Source organism: Hyperolius riggenbachi, chromosome 1, assembly GCF_040937935.1.
Source record: "Hyperolius riggenbachi isolate aHypRig1 chromosome 1, aHypRig1.pri, whole genome shotgun sequence".
NCBI lineage: Eukaryota > Metazoa > Chordata > Amphibia > Anura > Hyperoliidae > Hyperolius > Hyperolius riggenbachi.
In genome coordinates this window covers 387,227,522-387,252,687 of record NC_090646.1, presented here as the reverse complement: position 1 = coordinate 387,252,687, position 25,166 = coordinate 387,227,522, and the positions used below count along the sequence as shown (strand labels likewise).

Sequence of the window (25,166 nt, the reverse complement as noted above, 5' to 3'; positions counted from 1 at the left end):
TCAGTGGCAGCCGATTAAGTGTCCCATTGTTAAAATACATGAACTATTGACATTTTTCTATCTCTTCCCCGACCTCAGAATTTGTATTCTGCCAGGAAAACTTTTATGGCTGTAAGCTGCTTACCAGTGATGTCTACTATATTCCCAACAAGACAGAAACTTAGCTGATCAGTGTACGCGCCTTAAAAAAAAAAAAAAACATATTTCCAGATACTTGGGATTCTTATCTCGCTCAGGTTATGAAGAGACAAGGAACATACAATATAACAAGCACACAATAGTACAATAAAATCTGCACTGATTTTTATATAGATACAGTACTGATCCTTCAGCTGCCACTAACAATTCAAAACTGGCAGTTGACTCCAAAAGATACAGTTCCCATGTCCCAAACACAAGAGACAAGAGATTCACATCTAATAGTCTGAGAACTCAGATACTTCATTGGTGAATATACCATAGTTCAGTTCCCACAATTATATTTTGCGTCACAAAAAGCAAAAATACAATTTTAGCAACCCAATTCCTTACGACTAAGGTTCAAAAAATAAAAATCTAGCCCAAAATAGCACTAATAATTATCTACCCCTCTGATAATATTATTATTTATATAGTGTCGACATATTACGCAGCGCTGTACAGATAGAATATATATATATATATATATATATATATATATATATATATATATATATATATATATATATATATATATATATATATATATATATATATATATATTTTTTGTCTTGTCACTAGCTGTCCCTCAAAGGAGCTCACAATCTAACCCCTACCATTGCCATATGTCTATATTATGTAGTGTAAGTACTGTAGTCTAGGGCCAATTTTTAGGGGGAGCCAATTAACTTATCTGTATGTTTTTGGTATGTGGGAGGAAACTGGAGTGCCCGGAGGAAACCCACGCAGACACGGAGAGAACATACAAACTCTTTGCAGATAGTGCCCTGGCTGGGATTCGAACCAGGGACCCAGCGCTGCAAGGCGAGAGAGCTAACCACTATGCCACCGTGCTGCCCATCCACATCCACTTAACAGTAGGCAGGAGTACATAAATAATTTGACTTTACATTTTTGTTTTACAGGATCCAATCTACAGGAACCAGAATTAGTGGCGGCAGAACCTTATGTCTGAATGGAAGATAACTAAATGCAGAAGTGAAGCTTTATTACTAAATCACATCAGTCAATCAATAGTTTTTGGAATCTAGGGTTTGGCCCGAAAAAATAAATAAATTAAAAAAAAAAAGTGAGTTTATGCATCAGAGGTCAGTGAAGGAAAGGACACTGAAACGTATCCTATGCTATGTATAGAAACCATTTACATTTGTACCTGAAAAAAACAGATTCATTTGTTCCACTACGCCTGGCGCAACACAAAGTCCCAACCTGCAAAGATTTTCCAGATCACCTACGAAGTGGTTGCCAACAGAATCCTCTCTCCCCAAGCAGGATTCTCATTGGTTCACTGAGTGGTGGTCCAATGAGAATCCTCCCTGGTGGAGGAAGGATTCTCATTGGTCTGTTGTAATACAATGTAACACAATGGAAAGCCCCATTTGTTTCTGCCAGGCCTCTGATCAGTATATAGCGGCGCTACTCCCCTGCATGGCACCAGCAGCAGGTGAAGCGAATGTGTGGCGGCAGCAGCAGACCGGATGCACAAAGAAAGGTAATGTGCACAATGTGTGCAGACATACAACAAACCACAGTGTATCCAGTGCAGATATGCTGTGCAAATGTCTTGTGCATTAGGTACAGTGTGGCCCAAGCCTGATCCTTCCCATGTAAAGATATGGTTCTTCCCCACTTTTTGGTAACTGCAGATTCAGGAAGTGTTAACACTTGTCCTTGCTCTTAAGACATGATATTTACCGCATGCACGATTCAGAGTTTACTATTTTTGTATTCTTTAACATACATCCACGATTATGTGACATTTATATGCATTTGTATGCAAACATTCACACTGCCTTTTTTTCTGTCAAGACCAGTGATGTTAATTTACATTTAAAATATGTCCAATTAAAAGGACAACTGTAGTGAGAGGCATATGGAGGCTGCCATATTTATTTCCTTTTAAAGGGAAGGTCTGAGGAAATAAAAAAAAAGAAATAAAAAAAAGAGAAAGAAAGAAATCCACTTACCTCTGGCTTCTTCCAGCCCCTGGCAGCCGTCCTGTGCCCTCGGCCACAGCTCCGTTGGCTCCCAGTCCCCTTCGGTGCAGATGCTAACCTTGCTAGGTCGGCATCTTCCTACGTTCCACTGTGCAGCTCATTGAGTCGCAGTGATGATCTCTGGGCTGTTCTGTGCAGGCGCAGAACTACTGCACCTGCGCAGTACAGTCCAGATGATGTCAGTGCGACTGAGAGCCGCTCGCGCAGCAAAATCGGCATCTTGCACCAGAGGGGACCACGGATCACTAGCGTGGAGCGGAGCTGCGGCGTGGGCACATGACAGCTGACAGGGGGCTGCAGGAAGCCCCAGGTAAGTGGATTTTTATTTATTTATTTATTTATTTATTTATTTATGACATCAGGCTATGTTGCTGATCCTTTGCCCGATACTTTAAAGCCCCATCTACACGATACAATTATTTGTGCGATTACGATTCTATTTACGATTCGATTAACTCCGATTAACTTGCAAAACAATGGCAAATCGAATTGAATCAAATCTCGATCAGACATGTCGGATTTAATCGGATCGTAAATAGAATCATAATCGAATCGCACAAAGAATCGTATCATGTAGATTGGGCTTTAGTCATAGACCATAAACAAGCATGTAGCAGATCAGAAGTTTCTGATTTTGTCAGATCTGACAACATTAGCTGCACGCTTGTTTCTGGTGTGATTCCGACACTCCTGCAGCCAAATAGATCAACAGGGCTGCCAGGAAATAAATATGGCAGCCTCCATATTCTTCTCACTACAGCAGTCCTATGGGAGAAAAGCGCTATAGAAATGTCATTGTATTATTAATGTCCACATTGCATGCTACATGTCTGTTCTCCCATTGACTTGCTTTGACACGTGAAAATAAGCAAACCTGCCGCCCCAAATTACACAGACAAATGCAAATAACATACATCATTGATATACATTACATTATTGGCAATCACTTTATTTTTAAAAAATTGCATTTGAATGTTTATCTCTGTGAACCTGGTCTGAAAAAGAAACCGTGCAGCCACATTTCAGATCAAATATACTAAAGAGCTGTGCGAAAGAATGGCATAAGGGACTGATTTATCAAGTCAGATGACCAGCAAAATGGCTCAAAACTGGAGCAGTTATTTAGAGATCAACCAATGGGAATTCTTGTTTCATTTAACAGCCAACACCTGATTGGTTGATCTAGTTTTCTTTGCACCAGCTTTGATAAATCGGCCCCGGTGGAGAGAGTGCCAGAGAATAGGCATCAGGCAAGGAAGTCTGTACAAAGAAGCTTACAATCCACTGAGCTGCCTACCTGAGTGCTGCCACAGCATCCCATTGTGAAGTGATGGTCGCCTGCCTGCAGGTCCCTTCTTTGCTGGGATTTCCTCCGGCAGAGGCGGCGGGAGGGTGTGGGATAAGGGCGGAGGGAGTAAAAATGTAACAAAACACAGCAAATACTGGATAAACAGGAAATAAGCGAAGAAAAAGTGAAAGACACGGCAAGCAGCTGGGAGATGTGAGGGCGCTGCACCTCCCTGGAAAACTCTCACATTGACGGGGAACTGCAGACGCACAGCCCTCTAAATTCCTCGTTATTTGCTGCTCCCTTCTTCTTCTATGGGGACGAGGAGTCCCATCTGCTGCGCCTGTCGCAGGCTGGCATGCTGCTGCTGGCAGTCATGGCTCTGAACGGAGAGAACACCGGAGGAGAGTCATACGGCGCTGCTTCCCTCTCCACTCTGCCTCCCTCCTCAGCTGCTGTCTGATAGCTGCAAGCTTTGATTGTGTCTCTTGTAGTTGCAGTTTCCAGCCGGCTGGCCTTGTCTGTGGGGACTACAAAGAAGGTGGGGCGATAGCCTGAGGGACAGCACTGCACAGATAGACAGCTTTCAGGTCTGTGTCCCACTCAAACAGGCACTGACTGCTTCCGGCTTGAGGGGAGGCGGGAGTTGTGCTTCCAACAACAGGCAAATCCTTCCCAGCAACAGAAAGCCTGCTTCCTTGGGTTTGCACATTTCATTGGGTATAACAATAAACAAGGTTATTTTCTGTGCTGAGTCGCTACAGTAGAATCCCTTTATAGTAAATTCCAAGGGACCAGGGAAAGTGGTTTACTATATCGGAAGTAAGTATATCAAATATTGTTCTTTTTAAACACATAAAGTATACTGCTGTATTCAATATTTAATGTAAGTCAGTACTTGGAGTCATGTTTTCTTCTCAATGCTCCAGCAAGTGAGCACAGACAGTGTCTAAAGCTGGCCATAAAGGAGTTGTCAAGCAATCTATGCTGCCTCATGATATACTTACCCGGGGCTTCCTCCAGTCCCTTGCAGCCTGTCCCTCGCAGCGGCCGGACCGGGGTCCCCTCCGGTGCAGTGGCCGACATTGAGGTCTTCCTATACTGCGCCTGCGTAACCGCCCTTGTCAATCAAGTCCACATTGTCCAGAACTACTGCACCTGCACAGTACACTGCCTACAACGTGGACTTGATTGACAGCAGCATTCGAGCAGGCGCAGTAGAGGAGGTCGGCCTCTGCACCGGCGTGGAAGGTCCGAGCAAAATAAAACAAGAAAATCTACTTACCTGGGGCTTCCTGCAGCCCCTGGCAGCTGTCCTGAGCCCTTGTCGCAGGCAGCTCCGCATCCAGCTGGTGGCCTACCCCTGGCCCTTCGTTGCAGATGCTGACCTCACCAGGTCGCCATCTTCTGCACCTCCGCGAGCGTGCTCGCGTAGTCTGGAGTGTTCTGCGCAGCCCCTGCCCCCAAGGGTATCGGCTACATGAGCGCAGGCCCAAGAGGGGCATGCAAAGTGAATGTCGGTCGGCATCTGCAACGGAGGGGACCCCGGGCCACCGACTGGGAGCGGAGCTGTGGCGAGGGCACAGGACGGCTGCCAGGGGCTGGAGGAAGCCCCAGGTAAGTAGATCCCTTTTTTTTTTTTTTTTTTTTTACACCCCTGATCTTCCCTTTAAGGTGCATATACATATCTCGACTTGGCGGCTGATCGAACATCTGATTTGCTAATTATTATTGAATCGAATGAAAAATCGGTGCCACCAAGAGCATGCACGATCGACGATGTGATCAATTTTGGGCCAAAATTGGTTGCACGTGTCGATCGGACATGCTGCAAGATGTCGGCCGTCGCGGTTGATTGGTTGCATGGCGGAGTGACAAGCCATATTAGGCCGAGCAGTACCCCTGGTGTGTGCATTTATACATTACCTGTCCCAAGCCCCCCAAATGTCCCGAATCCTGCGGGACTGTCCCGATTTGGGGTGGCTCTCCCGCTGTCCCGTTATGACCCCCCAGTGTCTCGGCTGGCTGAGGGGTCAGGGGGGACAGGTGAAAAAAACATGATCAAGGCGCCAGCCGCGCGGATGCGGTGTGTGGGATGCGGGTCCGGCATCATATTCTCCCTCCCTCCGAATGTGCCCTCCTGTGTCCCCCCCTGTTTGCAGAGTAAGTTTGCACAGCGGAGCGGGCTGTCATTTAATCTTACCATTCACCATTCATCCGCGGGTACCGACATCTGGCTTCACTCTGCTTCCTGTGATGTCACAGGAACCAGAGAAGAGCCAGATGCCGGTACACAAGGATGAATGGTAAGATGACAGCCCGGTCCACTGCGCACTTTACTCTGCAAACGGGGGACACGGGGGCACAATTGGAGGGAGGGAAAAATATGACCCGCATCCCACATCAGCGCGGCTGGCACCTCGATCATTTTTTTCGCCTCCAGGCACCCTCCTCCCCACCCACGGCCATCCTCACCCTCCTCCCCACCCACGGGCAGGGTATATTGGCTATTTTTTTTTTATTTAAAGGCCCATTGTGGTTTTAATAAATAAAAAAAAAAAAACATTCATATGAAATGTATGCGTGACTAGAGGTGTGGTTGGGGGTGTGGCCTAAGTGGCCCGCTTTTTCATTTCACAATGTTGGGAGGTATGCCTGTCCTGTCCTGTGTCGCCTACCACGCAGTGCCCATCCGCCTTTGGAACCCCCCACTTTTCCATTAGCTCTATTAGCATGGCACATAGGACACACGAGGGATACATTTATAGACTGGGGGCAGCGGCAGACTTGGCTAATTCCCAAGATATTTCATGCTGAAATCGATTGTGAATTGACCTGCGGTGTACGGGCAGCCGACAGATCTATTTCTAATCAGATTCGATGAGAGAGAGATTTGTATCTTGAAAGAATTTGCCCATTATCGCTAAATGTATGGGCACCTTTAAAGATTTCCATCCAATGTTCCAAAATGATATATTCCTTTCTAAAAAGAATTGGTTTAGAAGGAATTGATTCCTACCATGCACTACAAACCAATTTCCAATAGATTTTAGAAGGGAATCTATTGAAAATCAATTGAACTGCAGAGTTGCACTGTTCGTGTTAGATGCAGTGCAAAGCTATAGGCCATCCATCTGCCAAGTCTCATGCCTCGCCCCAACTGTTTCAAATTTTCTATACTGTCCGATCTATATTTTCAATCAATTTTTAGACAAAATTGATCAAGATATCGATCTGAAATTTTAGGTAATCAATTCCCAGCAGATTAATCGAATCTGCATGAAATTAAATGGGACAATCGATGAGTGTATGGGCACCTTTAGGCTGCTTACACACTAAGACGTTACAGGCGCACGTTAGTGCAGCCTGTAACGCTCCCCCAACGCACAGCAATGTAACACAAGTGGGCTGTTCACACAGCCCACGTTGCGTTACATGTAACGCTGCACGTTCTGCCGAAAGTGCAGCATGCTACGGCGTTACAGCGGCTTAAGCCGCGTTAGACTGTTTGCACATGCGCAGTCATGTTGGGGAGGAGCGGAGAGCGGCCAGGCACATGGCTAATTAATATTCACTGCACGTTGTGACGTGCAGTGTTTACTTCCTGGTGCGGCCGCTCTGTGCGGCGATTGGCCGGCGGGACCACGTAATGCCGCATGCGTCCAAGAGTGCGCATCACGGACGCCAGAGTGAGCTGCACAACGCGGCTCACTCTGACGTCCACATCGAAGAGCATCAGGCCTTGCGTTAGGTGCACGTTATGCGACCTTAACGGAGCACCTAACGCAACGTCTTGGTGTGCAAGTAGCCTAAAGGTTGCCACACACCATACAATTTTTTAAATATATGTTCAATTCAAGAATTGCAATCAATTTTTCTGACTGACTGTAACATTTCAAAAATATGACCAATGTACCACACACACATGTTCAATTTTTCCCCAATTATGATAAAAATGATTGGAAACTCTGGGAAAATTGCTGGGTTGTGTATATTAATAAATTGACAATCTAACACACACTATACAATCTTTAGAAAAATTGAAGAAAAATTTCCAGCTTCCGGTTTTATAAAAATCGAAAAAACGGGAGATCCGATCGGATTTTTCAGTCGAATGAAAAAAAAGCTTTTGATTTTTTCGGGAGAGCCGATCATATTTATCAAATTAACGTAAAATCGGATCATTTTATTGTATCGTGTGTGGCCACCTTTAGCTAGATCAAAATTCACAGTGATCAGTATGCAGGCATTTTCATGCAATAATCGTGCAACAGCATGCATAGGTATCACCAGTTAATGCAGGTACAGTACTGATAGTGTGCTCTTTTCTCCACATTTCTTTGCAGCCTGGATGATACTGTAGCATCGCAGCCATGCACAAGCAAGTCACAGATGACAGGCAATTCCCTCAATAATCAAGCAGCAGCTTATACAGGAAGCATAGATCTCACCGGCTGGTGCTTTTGAGGTAATCTACGCAGGCCCAGAGTAGTGTACAGATAGCGAGCAGGCTACAGTTTTCTGCCAGCCCGCCCACCAACCATGGCTCAATTTTAATTAACACAGTAGCGGCTGTGAGTGAAATATCGCGGTAGCGAAACATCACAGGAGCAGGACCACACACAATTAATGTTACACGCATTGCTAAGGAAGCAATGCACGTAACTAAGGAAAGGTACGCTCCCACATAGCAACAATCACTGCTATGTAAGGCGTGCATAGCACACACTACAGCACATTAAGGGGGCCCTGAGCAGTAGGTTAAATTTAAAATTGGTACTCACTTGGGGCTTCCTCCAGCCCACCGTAGGCTTCGAGTTCCCCCGGTGTCCTCCTGGCTCCGTTCTGGGTTCCTCTGGCAGCTCCGTTACCGTCGACACTCCCGCTAAGTGTCAGGCCAAGGCTTCCTGATCCGTGACGCTCCTCGTCATCACGCGGGCCGCTACACGTCAATGCAGCGGCCGGTGTAACAGCCCTGCGCATGCGCGGTTCATAGTTAGAAAACCGCACAAGCACAGGACTGTCACGCCGGTCGACGTGATGACGCGTAACGGCTGGCATGATGACGAGGAGCGTCACGGATCAGGAAGCCTTGGCCTGACGCTCAACAGGAGTGTCGCCGGTAACGGAGCTGCAAGAGGGGCCCAGAAAGGAGCCAGGAGGATGCCGTGGGACCTCGCAGCCTACAATGGGCTGGAGGAAGCCCCAGGTGAGTACCAATTTTAAATTTAACCCACTGCTCAGGGTACCTTTAAGCTGTGCTGCTTTAGCAGGGCAGCTTGATGAATCAAGCCCTGTATCTCCATATTTATATATTCACCTATATAAAGTTATAACGTACAGTATGTGTTTTACGAAACTGAGACTCACCCATACATGTCTTTTATTAACACCCTAGCAGGTGAGTACCCGTTGGATAGTGTTGACATGATCAGCAGCATATTCTAATTCGGAAGTTCTCTGAATTCTTCCCATCAGAACCTGAATCTTTGTACATACATGAAGGCGGCGGTGTTATCTCACTTTTCTCGACGCACTCCACATTCTTCTAGCCCCATATAGTCCTTCTGGTTCCGCACTGTAGTTCTGCTCTGATCCATTCAGCAGCTGTCCCTTCCAAAAGCTGCATGTGAGGCCGTGGGCCGCGCATGCGCAGTAGCCTGCAACTGACTCCTTCGGCCTACTTTTGAACCTTTTAGGTACCTGTACCATTTAAAGGACACCTGAGATGTGGGACAGAAAGGCAGTTTTACTTACCTTGGGCTTCTTCCAGCCCACTATAGTTTATCAGATCCCTCGCTGTGGTTCCAATCCACTCCAGTATGCCACTGCCCTTTTTTGCAAGTTAAGCATGCATGGACCCGACCATGCGCCTCCTTTCCCATGGTCAGGGGAGTGTTTTGTGCATGCACAGTCTGAGTCTTTATAAACTGCATATGCGCAGAATGTTCCTAGTCGGCGGGAGTGCAATCGAGGAGGTGCACACTAGGGCCTGCGCATGCGCGACTTAAATAATCTTCAAAAGGAGCAGAGGTGCAATGGAGTATTTCGTAACCACAGCAAGGGACTTAATAGACAGCAGGGGGCCTTGACTATCCTTAAAGGTGCATACATACGTCGGATTTTTGCAAATGACCGGTTGATTGAACATCCGGTCGTTTGGACATCAAATCGGGCGTGTGTACGGTCGGTCGTTCACCTGATAAGACTGGTTTTGACGGATCCGCTTGACGGATCGTTCAAATCCAGTCTTATCAGGTGAATGAACGACCGTACACACGCCCGATTTGATGTCCAAATGACCGGTCGTTTGCAAAAATCCAATGTGTGTATGCACTTTTAAAGTGCCTGAGATGAACAATAGTGTAGCATTTAAACTTACCTGGGTCTTCCTCCAGCCTCATGCAGTCCTCAAACTTCATCAGCTTCTGAAATTTTCACAGTCACACTTTGTTGCGCATGCGTGGCCCTGCCGCTTGTGCCACCCATCACGTTCCCATGGCCGGGAGCTTCAGCTTTATTAGTTCTGTGTAAAGCAGTTACATATTTTTCATGTCTACGTACAATTGTGTCCTATGGGAGAAAAGCGCTTTACAAATGTTATTGTATTGTATTGTATTGTAATACATAAGCGGACCTGTTCAAATGCTGGCACTATTGAAAGGAAACCTGCGAGGGATATGGATGTTTCCTGTTAAACAATACCAGTTGCTTGTCTGTCCTGCTGCAGTAGTGGCTGAATCACACACCTGAAACAAGCATGCAGCTAATCCAGTCAGAGCACCTGATCTGCATGCTTGTTGAGGGGCTGTGGCTAAAAGTATTAGAGACACAGGATCAGCAGGAGAGTTAGGCAACTGGTATTATTGTGAAAGGAAAAAATCCAGATCCTTCTCAATTTAGGTTCCCTTTAAAGAGAACCTGAACTGAAAATAGAAAGTCAAAATAACCATACACAGGTCATCTGTGTAATCTACTCCTCAATGTCTTTCTCCTCTCCTACGTCCCATTTGTCCACTGTGATCAATGGAATTCTCTGTCCTCCATTTTAAAAATGGCCATTACCCCATAACGGCTTCCTGGTCAGCACACTGTTAAACTGTAACATCACCCACTTGAGCCATAGGGAAACATAGTCATTACCTTGCCCATTCAGTTGTAACTGACAGCTGCTGATAGATAACTGACAGCAACTGGTATATTTAGGTTCCGACAAAGTATTGTCAGAACTAGAAGGGATCACTGTAAGAAGAAAATGGTGAGCTTCTGAGAGGAACTGACAGTGAGGTTAGTATGTAATATTCATTTGCAGCTACGTCATGTGTTTATTTTAAATAATTTTACTCACTTCAGGTTCCCTTTAAATCCTTAATAATAATAGTAATTTGCAAGTTTGATTTATTTAAGAGTAGGTGGAGTTGTTGAAAGCAAATACATCTAGATGCAGGAGGGATAGCAAGTTTCTTGAGAAGTGGATAATAAGCAGCAGAGATATTGTTACAGAGTCTCCTCAATATGTTAAATCTGACCATTGGTTTGGACATAGTATGCAAGATATGTAAACAGAGCTGTAATATTTTAAGTCGCAGGATTACTTTAAGTCTTCAAACTGAATGTGAATAAATATGTAAAAATATACACCCACAATCATCCATTAGAAGGCTGTATTTGTGAGATACTTGCAGGCATGGCCACAGGTCCATATTGTTGCAAGAACAAGGTGAATAGAAATAATTCTGTATATGTACGGTAATTCAATCAAACAAAAGACTAAATATGTTGAAAACTGCTGAAAAGACAAGTTGACTGCTAATCACTTCACTTATTTTAGACTTGTTTCTAATTGCACTCCTCCAGCTGTGGCTGCTATTTTTTGTTATGCTAAGGGAAACTATTCACACGTGCAATTGTTTGACAGATGCTTTGGTTTATTCTGGTATATTAGTGGCTTTGTTGCTTTTTTCTTTAGGAAATATACTGTAAGCCAGGAAACTGACCTGCCCTGCACACATACACGTTTGCACATACAGCCAATTATCACTATAAAATCAAAAGAATGTTTATAAATGCATTGTATTTACATGTGGAAATGTAGAGGCATACATTCTAAAGTATGCAATGAACTTTAAGGCCGGTTTTAATTCTGGCCATAGCGTTGCAATGCGATGCTCCGCCCCATCACGTAGCACCACAACACTAAAATAATATCGTAATAATAATATTTTTAGTTTGCAGCATGCTGATGACATTGAATGCCACCAAAAACAACACCAACTAAAAAATTAGCTCAGAGTGTGGCAGTTGTGTTGGGTGGCACAGATGTCTGGGTCAATAGAAACAGCATGAAATTACATCTTTCTGGTGGCAATCTGTGACATAAGCAGTTGGGTGGCTGATAGTTGTAAGTAACTCACCTCTAGTCATTTAAAAAAAAAAAAATTTGGCAATTAACATTATCCACCAATAGTACTGAATGATTGTACATAACCACACTGTTAGCAGCACTGAAGGTTATATTGGATAGAACAGGAAAGAAAGAACTTGAATGGTATGCTGTGCCAATTGGGGGCAGATATCAAGCCAGAACTGTATGGGTCACTGTCACGGACGGTTGCGGGGCCGCAGCCGCGTCCTGGAACCGCCCGTGAAGAAAATGTGATCGCACTCGATTCTCTGCATCGATTGCGGTTCAGATCAATAGAGTCTGGATTGGTTGTGTAGGGGCTACCGGTAGCAACCTGGAGTTTCTCTTCCTCCCAGCTGTCTCGGAACAGCCGGAAGGAACGTCGGCGAATCTGGCCGATTCGCAGTCGACTTTCCGATGTCTTGGTCGGATTTGCCAGTCATTGCAGCAAGCAAAACCGACAGTCCTGTTTTTTTTAAACTATTTAGTTATACCCTGAAATCGTGTGTAAGTTGTAATTACCGTACCTCACAGGCTCCCTTCTGGTTTGTCTGCGGCCAATTCCCAACGGTTCCGACGCATTGACTGCGACCAGAGTTCGCACGATCCGTGCGCTGGCACCGTTTGGAAGGCATTTCGCGTTCCGACCACTAGGGCTTCTGTGACAGTCACCGCTGCCCACACATGCATCATCATCATCACCACCAACAAAGGAACCTAGATAATCATGTGCCATTTTCTTAAAGAGAATCTGTATTGTTAAAATCGCTCAAAAGTAAACATACCAGTGCGTTAGGGGACATCTCCTATTACCCTCTGTCACAATTTCGCCGCTCCTCGCCGCATTAAAAGTGGTTAAAAACAGTTTTAATAAGTTTGTTTGTAAACAAACAAAATGGCCACCAAAACAGGAAGTAGGTTGATGTACAGTATGTCCACACATAGAAAAATACATCTATACACAAGCAGGCTGTATACAGCATTCCTTATGAATCTCAAGAGATCATTTGTGTGTTTCTTTCCCCCATGCACTGAAGTTTCAGGCTACTCTTTTCTTCCTGCAAACAGCTTTGCCCTTGTTTGTAATTCCTCAGTATGTGAAAGCCCAGCCAGCTCAGAGGACGATTTATCCAGCTTGTAAAAGATAAGAGAGAAGAGAGAAGCTGCTCTAATCTAAATAACACACAGGCAGTGTGCAGAGAGGGGCCTGTAAGGGTGAGTTCATCACAGAACTACAACACTGAAGAACTTGGCAGCCTTCCAGACACAGGCTGACAAGTCTGACAAGAGAGAGATAAGTTGATTTATTACAGAGATGGTGATAGTAGAACGTGCTGCAGTAAGCCAGAACACATTAGAATAGCTTTTGGAACGTGTAGGATGATAAAAAACAGGATGCAATTTTTGTTACGGAGTCTCTTTAAGCCATTTTTGGTGCCTATGGCTCTATGATTCAGATCGTTAAGAAAATTTGAGTACATTTATCTAGACATTCATGAGATATGTCCCAACTTGGCCAAGAGCCACAGATGTGCATGACCTGGTGCTAGAGATCCTAGTACAGAAACTAATGAGATGCTAGTATGAGAGGGAGAGGAGGGAGTTGCTGCCTTACACTCCTGTGTGGATTATAGTCTTTTACAGAGTACTCTACTTAAAGGACACCTGCAGCAAGAGGCATATGGTGGCTGCTATATTTATTTCCTTTTATACAATACTAATTGCCTGGCACCCTGCTGATCTCTATGGCTATATTAACGTCTGATACACACACCTGAAACAAGCATGTGACAAATCCACTTAATCTACCGTCAGAAACACCTGATCTTCATGCTTGTTCATAGTGTTTAGCTAAAAGTGTTACAAGCAGATGATAAGTAGTACAGCCAGGCAATTTGCATTATTTAAAAGGAAATAAATATGGAAGCTTCCATATCCCGCTCACTTCAGGTGATCTTTAAGTTAATAAGAGTTGCTTTTTCGTGAGCTGTGCTCGGTATAAACTGGTACATTTTCCCTTTGTGCCAGGAATTGAGAAGGGTGGGTATGCCATGGGTCCTCCATGCAACACCGTTGCCAAATAATGCCTGATGGGTACCTCCTGCTCACAGAAATGGTTGAACATATACAGGGTCATGTTCCACCTAGTGACAGTGTCACAAATGAATCTGTGTGGTAGCAGCCTCTGTTGCTGCTGATATTTTGGTTATTAAAGTGGATCCGAGATGGAAAACTAACTATAACAAGTAACTTGTCTATATATCTTATCTAAAGTTTGGATAGTTTACACAGCAAATCTAGCTGCAAACAGCTTTAATAGAATATGATTATTTAATCATGTGATACAATGACAGCAGCCATGTTGTTTGGAAACATTACACAGAGGCAGGCTTATCTGCATCTTGAGCAAAGAAACCTAATCCCCCTTCCTCCTCCCCTCTGCCTCTGAAATCTCTGGCTAGTAATACCCCCCCCCCCCCCCCCCTCCTCCTCCTGCCCAGACTGAGCTTCCATGAGCCCTTGCTACTGTCTGAAAGTGCCTTGGCTCTCTGAAAACCTGTGGGCTTGGCTTGTTTAGTTCATAGGGAATTAGAGTATTAAAACAAAAACAAAAAAGTATTTGGCTTGAGGAATGCCCTATAAACAATAGGAAAGGAACACAAGTATGCAATGTGTAAAAGTTCATCCCGGATCCACTTTAAGCAGTAGGGGATCTGTGGAAATGGCTGCATATGGCGTGACTCAGCAACTCATCTGAACTAGAGCATGCATGGATGCATTGCTCCACCCTTTCTAATATTTTTATTTCATCATCCATATTATCACCCATAATCTCAATGGACCAACACAAATTCTCAGCCATCCTTAATTGGCCTGCATCATCAGAAAAGGAGCCTATAGATTTCTAGAGTTTATCCATTTTTTCCAGGTGATTCATTCAGTCCTTCCCTTGAATTGTATGCCCCTATCATTAATCTCACCAAAGCACATGTTCTGGTCTGTTGGATCTAAGGTTTGTATTCAGACTGTGCATTACCATTTTTCTTGGAGACTGTTCTGTGAAGTAGCAGTTGGAGCAATTCTGTCCCAGCACTCAGTCCAAGAAAGTATACTTTGTCCAATAGCATTTTGCTCCTGGACACTACGTTATTATGGACAAAGAACGTTTAGCTAGCAATCTGCCTTAGAGAAACAGATATCCTCTAGAGATGGAGCAATTCACCTAATTCTTATACACAGTGATCACAAAAATCAGTAATATCTGTACTGCCCTGCAACTCAAACCTCAAGCTAGGTGGGTACTTTTCTTTCCATGGTTTCCGTTGGATGAGCCTATTAAGAAGAGTTCACGGTTAGTTTGTTACAGCAAAAAAACTGCACTGAGATTATAAGGTACTAGGATAACAGTCCTGCAACACAGCTTATCAACTGTCTGGGGCTCAGCCCTGTATATGGTTATGTATCAAGACACTGGGACTGATCTACTAAGGCCTCTCCAGGACACTGATCCAGTCAACCTGGACTGGATTCATCAACAAATCTCTGCTATTGTGTTTAGTATTTTCAACAATCACATGATTCATATCAGATTATTGTTGAGTTGCTGAGTGTTTTGTGAATTAGTAATTGGGAGTTTGCATACAATCCAGGACAGTTTGTTAAAAAAAAAAAATAATTGCAGGTTAACATGACACTGCAGTCACACAATTGCTAATTCCCTAAGCATTCACTAACCCCTACTATGCTTCAATAAGGGCAGGTTTCCACTAGCGCCGGATGTCCGTCTCCGAGATGGACACTGGCACTTGTGCATGTTGTTTATGCTTCCGAAGCCCTGTAGCTGATGGTGATTCAGATGCACTGTCCAGAATTATGAAGCAGTGCTTCAGAATTTTTTTAACGTGCACAAATTTGGAAGCAGCCTATTGATTTCAATAGGCTGAAATTGCGGATGCGCATTTGTGCAAATGAAATTGGGCACAAACATCCCAAGTGGAAATGGGCCCCTAAGACACAGAATAGGACTGCAATACATACCACATATTAGCACACGTATTCCATCTTTCATAGATCACTGATGATATTACCACAGGAGATGCTTGGAGATCTCTGAAGATGTTAGTAAACCAAGCACATTAGGTAATATCAGTATATGAATGTTGACATTGCAGACCATGGATTACAGTAGCTTGACCTCCTGTCTAGCAGTCATCTCCGGGTCAACAAATCTTCTGTGCCAATCATGATGAGCTGCTTCTCTTTTTTTGTCAATATTTTGTTATTGTTTTTTTCAGAAAAGGTAAAGCAACATAACATTTTCATAAGACAATCACCAATATGTTCCAAGATTGGATACATCATGAACAAGCAACAATGTCATACATAAACTAACATCAAATTAGCGGAAACATGAATATAAGTAATCTTATAGACATTTAGCAAGGTCATTCAAGCATATGATTATCAAATCCTCATATCACATAGGGCTATATGATGAATATACAGCCCAGTAGAGTACAAACCTGAGAGGGGGTTGATATATATCATCAGAGAAGAGGCCAGAGGTAGTGGGGAGACAGTCGTTAGAGTCTCCATCCTAGCACCTGGTAAGAGCTGGTCAAAGCCCACAGGGTTTTCGTGAGAAAAGAAGGGATATAAGGAGCACAAGTAAATAAGAGATACTTGTGTACTAAGACTTTATAAGCGCGATTGGATCAGGTGAAAAGGTTGGGTATAAACGTAAAACAACAATCTAACCTATAAGTGACAAAACGTATGAGAGTAGAACTTTCCGCATCGCCGTGGTTAAGAAAGAAAAGAAAGGGCAGGAAAAGAGGAAGAGAACATAAGCAAGAGGTGAAATTAAGATAAGAGAGAAAGATTCACCTTAGAGTACAGTGAAGACCATGAAGTCATGGAGACCATGGCAGGAGTAATTTTACTGAATTTGGATTTTACTTTGGTGTGTGTCTATTCAAGGAGCAGACCAGTTCCGGATAAGTTATTAAAATAGAGGGGGGCTGCATACGATACGGTAATAATTTTCGTGTAGTGGGGACCACCTCTTTTTGAAAAGTTTCCTTTTGTCTTCCAAGATGGCTTTCATTTTATCGTAAAACATATATTGCCCCAATTTGTGTTTAACCGACTCAAAGCTCAGAGAAGGAGAACCCCAGGCACAGGCCATAGTGTGTTTGGTAGCTGTGAATATGTGTGAAGTTAATAGAAATTGTGAGTTAGTGAGTTGTGGATTAGTAGTTGGTAGTCACTTTAGGAAGAAGTTTTGCTCCTGAAGATAATCCCTGTTGTATTTGGGCTGGTGCACACCAGAGCGGTTCTGAATCGTTTTTTTTTTAAACGCTAGCAGGGGGAAAACCGCTTGGCTAATGAAAGTGAATGGGATGGTGCACACCAAAGCATTTTGTTTTTCCCCCAAATGCAAACTCCTGTCCTGCAGCATTTTTTAGATTTCTGAGGCATTTCTGCCTCAAAGTTAAGTATAGGAAAGTGGAAACCCGCTCTGAAAAACGCTAGATCAGAGCGTTTTTCCAAGCGTTTTTGTTACAGTAGCTGTTCAGTAACAGCTTTACTGTGACAAAATATGACATCTGCTACACAAAAACGGCCCTTTATCCCTATACTACTTGTACTAGAACTGCCAAACAAGCAGCACTCCACCTGCTATGTTAATAATATCTTTTTATTCCAGCTGCAATGAGGCACCCTACCTCGTGTGTTTTCAACACATGCTTCAAATACATATGACACTTTCTGTGCCTTGAAGTAAATGTCATGCTTACACCAGTATGTTTCCATTGTAATATATTTCCCAAAGCTGATTACTGCTGCCTACTTTATGCCTGCACCAGAGTTGCCATTTTGCTTACTATGTCAGCATTTTGTAAAGCAGGGTGGAAAATCCTAAAAAAATTATGTGCTTTTCTGTGAAGTTACTGTAGCTCCTGCTGTTATCTGAAACAGCAGTCAGTCGCAGAAAAAAAAAAATTGTTTTCTTATCATGTTTTTGTTTAGTTTAGCCCTTTCACATGACACAGGAACTTGTGTAAAAAGGGAGTAGCTGTATCTGCTGTTAGCTTTTCTCTTCTTTACAGGACTTTGAGGACTGCTAATCATGAATTTTGTGTGCGTTGTTTTACAGCAGGATACACTTTGTCATGGCAAACCTTTTTAATAAGTGGCCCACAGCTTTAAATATCTGGCTTTAAATCTGGTTTTAAAAAAGCAAGGCGATTAAAACAGCAGTGTAAGTATAGCTGACTAAGCCAAAGCACATTATTAAAATAGAGTGTACTACTGTATTTATATGTGGTTTTATGACATTGCAGACTGAATGTTAACATGGAGATTTAATCAGAGAGCAGTAGCATCTTCCTGTGATATATTTGTCTAGAGGCCTTCCAGCACTCGAACGAAAGCATACTCAAATCTTTTCTTTTCACAATCTGATACCTAAAATTGATAAGTCAGTTCTTCTGGGGCAAATAATGATAACAAGGGAAATATACATTCAGCACTCCCAAAGAGCTAGTAACGTTTTAATGCTGGCTAGCAAGTAAGATTAGGGTGAAAAGGTCAAAATAAAGGCTCCACTGGTATACAGGTAAGATAAACAAGAGACTTTTTAGTCTTGATGCCCGACATTGGATCCGTTCTCATCCCTTCCGATCCGGGAACGGACCGTTTTCTACCGCTAATGTGAACCAAGCCTAACACAAGCAATTCTGGAGCGATTTGGAGGAAAGTGATTTTGGACCATCACTTTCCTGTATGAGATCATTACAGAAATTGCATAGGGCACGCGATTACGGCATATCGCAATCACTCTGTGGGCTTCACTCCATTCACTTAAATTAGCTTAGTGCTTTTTGAATCAACTGTAATTACAGAGCACGGCTAAAAGAGCAGTAGTGGGCTATAGCCCTAGGTTAGTTTGTTAATTTCTACACTTATAGGAACTACTTTAACCACATAACGACCGCCTAACGCCGATAGGCGGCGGCAGGTCATATGTGGTTTTGCATGGAAACTTTCCATGTCCGTTCACGGAGGGTGTCTCCATGAACAGCCTGCGAGCCTCCGATCGCGACTCGCAGTGTAAACACACGGGGAAGAAATCTCGACTGTTTACATCATACGGCGCTGCTGCACAGCAGCGCCGTAAAGGAGATTGGTGATCCCCAGCCTCTGATTGGCCGGGGATCGCCGGCATCTGATAGGCTGAAGCCTATCAGAGGCGGCGCAGGACAGATCGCCGTCCTGTGCCGCCCAGGGGACAGAGCGGAGGGAGGCAAACAGAGGGAGGACGAAAATCGCTGTGGAGGGGAACTTTGAGGAGCCCCCCCCCCCCCCGCTAGGCCAAAATAGCCGGCGGCGATCAGACCCCCCCAGCAGTACATCCCCCTAGTGGGGAAAAAAGGGCGGAAGTCTGATCGCCCTGGCTCATTCCTGATCTGTGCTGTGGGCTGGAGAGTCCACGCAGCACAGATCAGGGAAAACACCCCTGGTCGTTAAGTGGTTAATCAAAGGCAGAAATACAAAATTACTGTAATAATAATTAATTCTTTAGACAAAATAAAAGAATATTTTCTTTTGGTTCTGCGGAAATTCATTGCATTAAAAAAGAACAGATGTTTTTACCAATTTCCAGATAAATACCCCTTAATGTTGTCCTTTTTTTCATAATGTAAAGTATAATAGTGCACACCAAAAACACAGAATATTTACACTTCATTTCATGTCATAGGTACACCAATTTGTGAACACTGCTGCAAATAGTGCAACAATTTAGGAATAATGTTCCTCAACATACAAAAACCCAAAAATTTCATAATCAACAGTGTGTAATAACATAATTTAAGGATTCAGAGAATGTGGAGAAATCTTTGTATGCAAGGAACAAGGCCAGAAGCCAGTACTGGATGGCTGCTTTCCATTTGTTCTAAGCAATATGTACATGATTTGGAGAAGCATATTCTTCCATGCAGGCAACATCTTTTTTCAGGAAAGATCTTGCTTATTTCAGCAATACATTGCCAGCTTTATTCTGAACAAATTGCAACACCATCACTTTGTAATAAAATATTTTGAGAGCTAAATTCACCTCCCTACAATCCAGTCTTGTCACCCAATATAAAATTTGGAGCATCATGAGAAGAAAAAGTATGATATGTTAAGCAGCTGAAATCCAAAACTAAAGCAACTTGTCTGCATTTGCAGAGTTCTGTTAAAGAGACTCTGAAGCGAGAATAAATCTCGCTTCAGAGCTCATAGTTAGCAGGGGCACGTGTGACCCTGCTAAACCGCCGCAATAGCGCCGCTAAACGGGGGTCCCTTCACCCCCAAACCCCCCACTGCGACACTTGGTCGCAGACTTGGTCGCTCCTGGAGGCAGGGCTAACGGCTGCAGCCCTGCCTCCAGTCGCGTCTATCAGCGGCGCATCGCTGCCTCTCCCCGGCTCCTCTCAGTGAAGGAAGACTGAGAGGGGCGGGGGAGAGGCGGAGATACGCGCTGACAGACGCGCGTGGGGCAGGGCTGCGGTGGTTAGCCCTGCCCCAACCAGGAAGCGTTCCCCCGCTGAAACTAGGGGATTTGGGGGATCAGGGACCCCTGTTAAGCCGCGGGATAGCGGCGGTTTAGCAGGGGCACACGTGCCCCTGCTATCTATGAGGTCTGAAGCGAGATTTATTCAAGCTTCAGACTCTCTTTAAAACAAATGGTGATTTAACACCATGGAAAACATACCCCGCCGCAACTTTAAAAAAAAATGTGATGCTTGCATCGCATAAAATAAGGTAATTAATGGCTCTATCATTGAGGCCAGGCATTGGGCTCAAAGATGGAGCCATGGTCCCGCATCCGAGACCACTGGCTCCAGTTAACAAGCAGTGCCGCGGTGATTGGCGCGTCTAGTTGCAGCACCCCGCCTGATTTGCCGCTCCTGACTAGAGGCTGAAGACGGAGCTGTGGTGTGTGTACGCTGCTCGGAGCAGCAGCCAGGCACATGAATGGTGGACGATTGCCAGTAGTATTAAGAGCAGATAAGGACACAGCAGGGATAGAAGAGGACATGGGGACACAAAATGTATGGTGATGGATGACACATGTAGGGGACACCTTTGCGCCGGTCCAAATGGTATTATTCAGACCATAAGACACACTGACTTTTTCCCCCACTTGGGGAGGGAGAAAAAGTGTGTCTTATGGTATGAAACATAGGGCATTCTCTTGCTTGCTAGGGGCTTAAAATGTATTTTATTCATTAAGATGTGAAAAATATCTTGGAGAAAACTTAGGAGAGAAAGGGAATTGAATAAAGGCCATACTGGCAGTCGTTATGAGAATATTTGTTAGCTAATCAGAAGCATTGTTTGATTAATCAGCTGAAAAGTAGTTGCTTGCTAGGGGTAATAAGTAACACTTTAGTGCTGGGCATACACGGCTCAATTTTGCCGCTTGATTCCTCGCCCAATCGTTTTCGGTACTTGATTCTGCAGGCAATTCTCTTATCTTCCGCTCGATTCTCTTATCTTTTCCCATTGTCCTCCATGCAGAATCGAGCGCGGAAACGATCGGGCGAGAGATCGGACAAGTCGGAAATTATCTATCGAGCCATCTAAATGGCTCAGAATCGAGCCGTGTATTCCCAGCATTAGAGGGGAGTAGCACAGACTGCAGCTAGCTCAGTGCCAGTGCAAATACAATGTATTGATATGGAGGTAATGACTGTCTGTCCCTATTTAGATCAAGGCAGAGCTGTAGAATACTTCACTATGCTAATGAGGATCAGGACATAATTCATGGTGAATGTAAGTGCATTCGTAGTGCTGGATGGGACTGGCCTCATCACTACGGGGTCACAGTAAATATAGCTGTATTCCCAGACTATGGATTAGCGGCAAGCAAGATTAGACATAACAAAACTTAAGAATAAACCTAAGATACTGGAAGACACAGGAAAATAACTTTGGCTATGGAATGTCAGAGTCTGTAACAGTGAACCCCAGTCCTGTACGTAGCCTTAACTATCAACAGCTTTTTCTTTCTTTCTTTTTTTTTTTTAAAGGAAGAAGTAGAAAATCAGTTTAGTAGGGCATTCCTCAGTGTTCCATTGCTAAATGGATTACACTAAACACTTCTGAGTCTTGTCTTCTTCAAGCCATTCTGCCTGGACAAGTGAAGAATTGCAGCTATGACAGGCAGAAGTCAGTGAAATTCCTCTTATATCTGCATTTCCTCATCTTCCTTTGGTCAGACAAATCTTAGTAAAGTTTTCCTTTTAAGGCATATTAGTGTGTTTTGCTTGTCTAACTGTTTGTTATTTAAGCAGTTAACTAATACTCTTTATTTTCTATTTGGAATAGAGAACCACTGCTAACCTCCATGAAGCTTCCCCACCCCCCCCCCCCCCCCCCCCACACACACACACACACACACACACACACACACACGTATTCAGCGCAAATAAAAATTCCATCATGCATGGTTAGTGCTACATTTGTGCTGAAAAAAAAAAACGATTTGCGCTGAATTTGTTTTGATGATAAAATCATTTTTTTCCAGGTGATGGCATCACCCAGCCCCCCTACAACAGTGAAGGGACAAGTAAATGGTATGGTTGGTTAGCGCTAGGTTTGTGCCCTAGGGGCATATCTTGGAGATGGACATTGCTGGCCCTAGTATTGGTTTCAAATGGTCTGGATGTGTGGGGTGAAGGAGAGGGCTGAGTCCAGTGTCAGAATTCTAGCGGTTTTATTTATGCAGGAAAATATGTCATATGTATATGTGTTAAGTTTTAATGTCCTATGCAAAATTTCATTGTAAAGTGAAAAGTTAGAGTACTTAATATTGCTCTGTGACATAGCATATTCCAGGCTGTAAAGCTTATGAGATTATTTTAACTTGCAAGCTGGCAGATAATAGACGTACTGGTTACAAAAAGCCAGAGCATTATTGTTTATGTTAGTGCGTGGCCTTGACATTTAAAGAGGCTTCTGTGTGAAGACAGAGAAGCAAGTTAAACTCACATTACTGCAGTAATTATATATGCACATTTTCTTAATTATTACACACAGATATTATTAATCTAAATATGAATAATCAATACAGTCCTTCTAAAGAAAGAAATAGTTATTGTTAAACCCTAAATAAAAGAATGTATTACTTTGAATTACATGTAAACTGGATTTTGCCAGTGATAGACAGTGAAACTTTAATAGGGTTATTTTAACTTGTAAGCTAGACAATTTTGTTTACATGTTCCTTGGCTTGAAGGCCATTACAGCCAGCAAGAATATAATGCCATGTTTTGACTATGATTGTCCTTTGGAAAGTCAATAATAAGTTCCAAGGTTTTTGTATTGTCCCGTATTTAGGACAAATGATGCCATCTGGCGGTTTCATAGTTTTATAAAATCAACATTATTAATAATTGTTATTTGTTATTAAATGCTGACCTCTGCCGGTTGAAATTAGATATTTATTTCTTCATCAGAAAGACAAATATATAGACAATGATTTTATATTTAATATGCAATTATATCTTATATGATTAATTGTTTTAAGAAGAATTATATAATAAGCTTTATATTTAAATAAGTATATTAGAAGCCCTGTATGTTTCAATAAGCCTTAAATTGCTGAAGGCTCTTACAGGTCTGTGTTAGTGTCAACCTGACCTAGGAAAGTACCGGGACATTCCAACCTAATTAGCAGCGAACACTTTACCAGAAATGCGTCATGAATGACATTGTTTAATGTTTTTGGAAGTCCATGTCTGGGTCAAAAAAGTCAACCAGCAGATAAGATGGCTGTTGACGTCCATTTTTAATTAACAGCGTCAGAAATGACCTGATTAGAATGTGTAAACATTGCAGACCTACGTAAATTCCCACAAGATAAGGTAATTAAGAATTTATAAATAATAATATTATGACTTAGGTAATCAAAGCATGATAAACCATTGACGCACGAAAGCTTTAGCCAGTCAGAGCCTGGGATCCAGGGAAAGTCCAGATTAGGCAGCCATATTGCCTCCAACCCCTATAAAAGTAGAAGCTTTAAGCTCATAGTTTGCAGAAGCCCAACAATCTTCTGAGAAGACACATCAGGCAGAAGCTACCTTCCCACACGTGGTTCTAGATGCTAAAGAGATGACAGAGAAGGGGTAATATGCTTGATATTCTGGCTCCATCCCTGTCATCTACTCTCTCTCCCAGTTTGTTCCGGTCCACCATTGCACCCCAGCGTTCTACATGGTTGTCCTTTGTGGGGTCGCATAGATGTGGAGTTTCCTCCTGTAATTATTGCATCCACCATCGTTCCTCGCGTGGTGTCTCCTCGGTTGCTAACCAAAAAACTTTTCCTATACGACAATTCATTAATTGTAACACAAAATCTGTCGTCTATGTGGTCACATGTACAATCTGCAGCTTACAATATGTGGGCTGCACTACACGTTGCTTGAGACAAAGGATCTCTGAGCATTTTAATGGGGCCTCCTGGAAGACAGACAATATTAGCAATGTGGCGAGACACTACAGGGAGAAACACGATGGCGACATGGGTGGTTTTGTATTTCAGGGGATCGAGAGGGTCACTGCTTCTCCTAGACGGGGTGACCTATATAAGAAATTGAGAACACGGGAGGCATATTGGATTTTACAGATGGGCACCAGGGAACCTAATGGTTTAAATGCTAGGTGGGATATTAATTTTATATATTGATATCGTTTTAACCTTTGATAATATTTTTGTACTTTGCAGTTTTGTATTTTTGTATTTTAGATATTATACTCTGTGTTATTTTGTACATAGGAATATTGTAATGGTGGTTCTTTCTATATATACACCCCAGCAGGTTTTCAGTCCTGCACCTTTAAGTCCCTTTGGTCCCAGGAGTGTACACCCTTAGGGGCGGGGCTGTGGGGGTATATATGACCCACCAAGATGTCAGTATGTTTAGGCTATGAGTAAGGATATGATCCGAAACATGTCAGCCATTTTACTGCTTTTGTGAGTTGGAATCAATAAAAACCCTTGGACTTTACCTGCGGGTGTGCGGAGTTCATCTTTCCTGTATCCTGATTTGCCGCATTGGCTTCCAGCACCTTGCCTTAGGTAATAGAGGTTGAGCGGTCTTATCTACTGCATCCTTGTTAAGATGTTAGCAAGAAGTTTTTTTAGAAGCTATTTTTATGCTATTTCTTTAAGAAGATTACTACAAGTTTTACACAGCTACTAGATACACAGCTATTGATA

The 25,166-nt window shown here is 43.3% G+C and overlaps 1 protein-coding gene and 1 long non-coding RNA gene across 2 annotated transcripts in view; one reads left to right on the top strand and one right to left on the bottom strand.

The window, feature by feature from the left end:
* The window catches only part of SLC44A1 (solute carrier family 44 member 1), a 188,756-nt gene extending 184,648 nt beyond the window's left edge, over positions 1-4,108 (bottom strand). Inside the window, exon 1 of the mRNA XM_068234429.1 lies at positions 3,493-4,108. Coding sequence (XP_068090530.1) covers positions 3,493-3,516 — 24 coding nt within the window. The 5' untranslated portion in view covers positions 3,517-4,108. The remainder of the gene's footprint in view (positions 1-3,492) is intronic.
* LOC137517275 (uncharacterized) overlaps positions 3,624-25,166 on the top strand; it is a 34,741-nt gene continuing 13,198 nt past the window's right edge. The window contains exons 1-2 of the long non-coding RNA XR_011020543.1: positions 3,624-4,305; positions 7,830-7,951. This is a non-coding gene — a long non-coding RNA (uncharacterized lncRNA). The remainder of the gene's footprint in view (positions 4,306-7,829; positions 7,952-25,166) is intronic.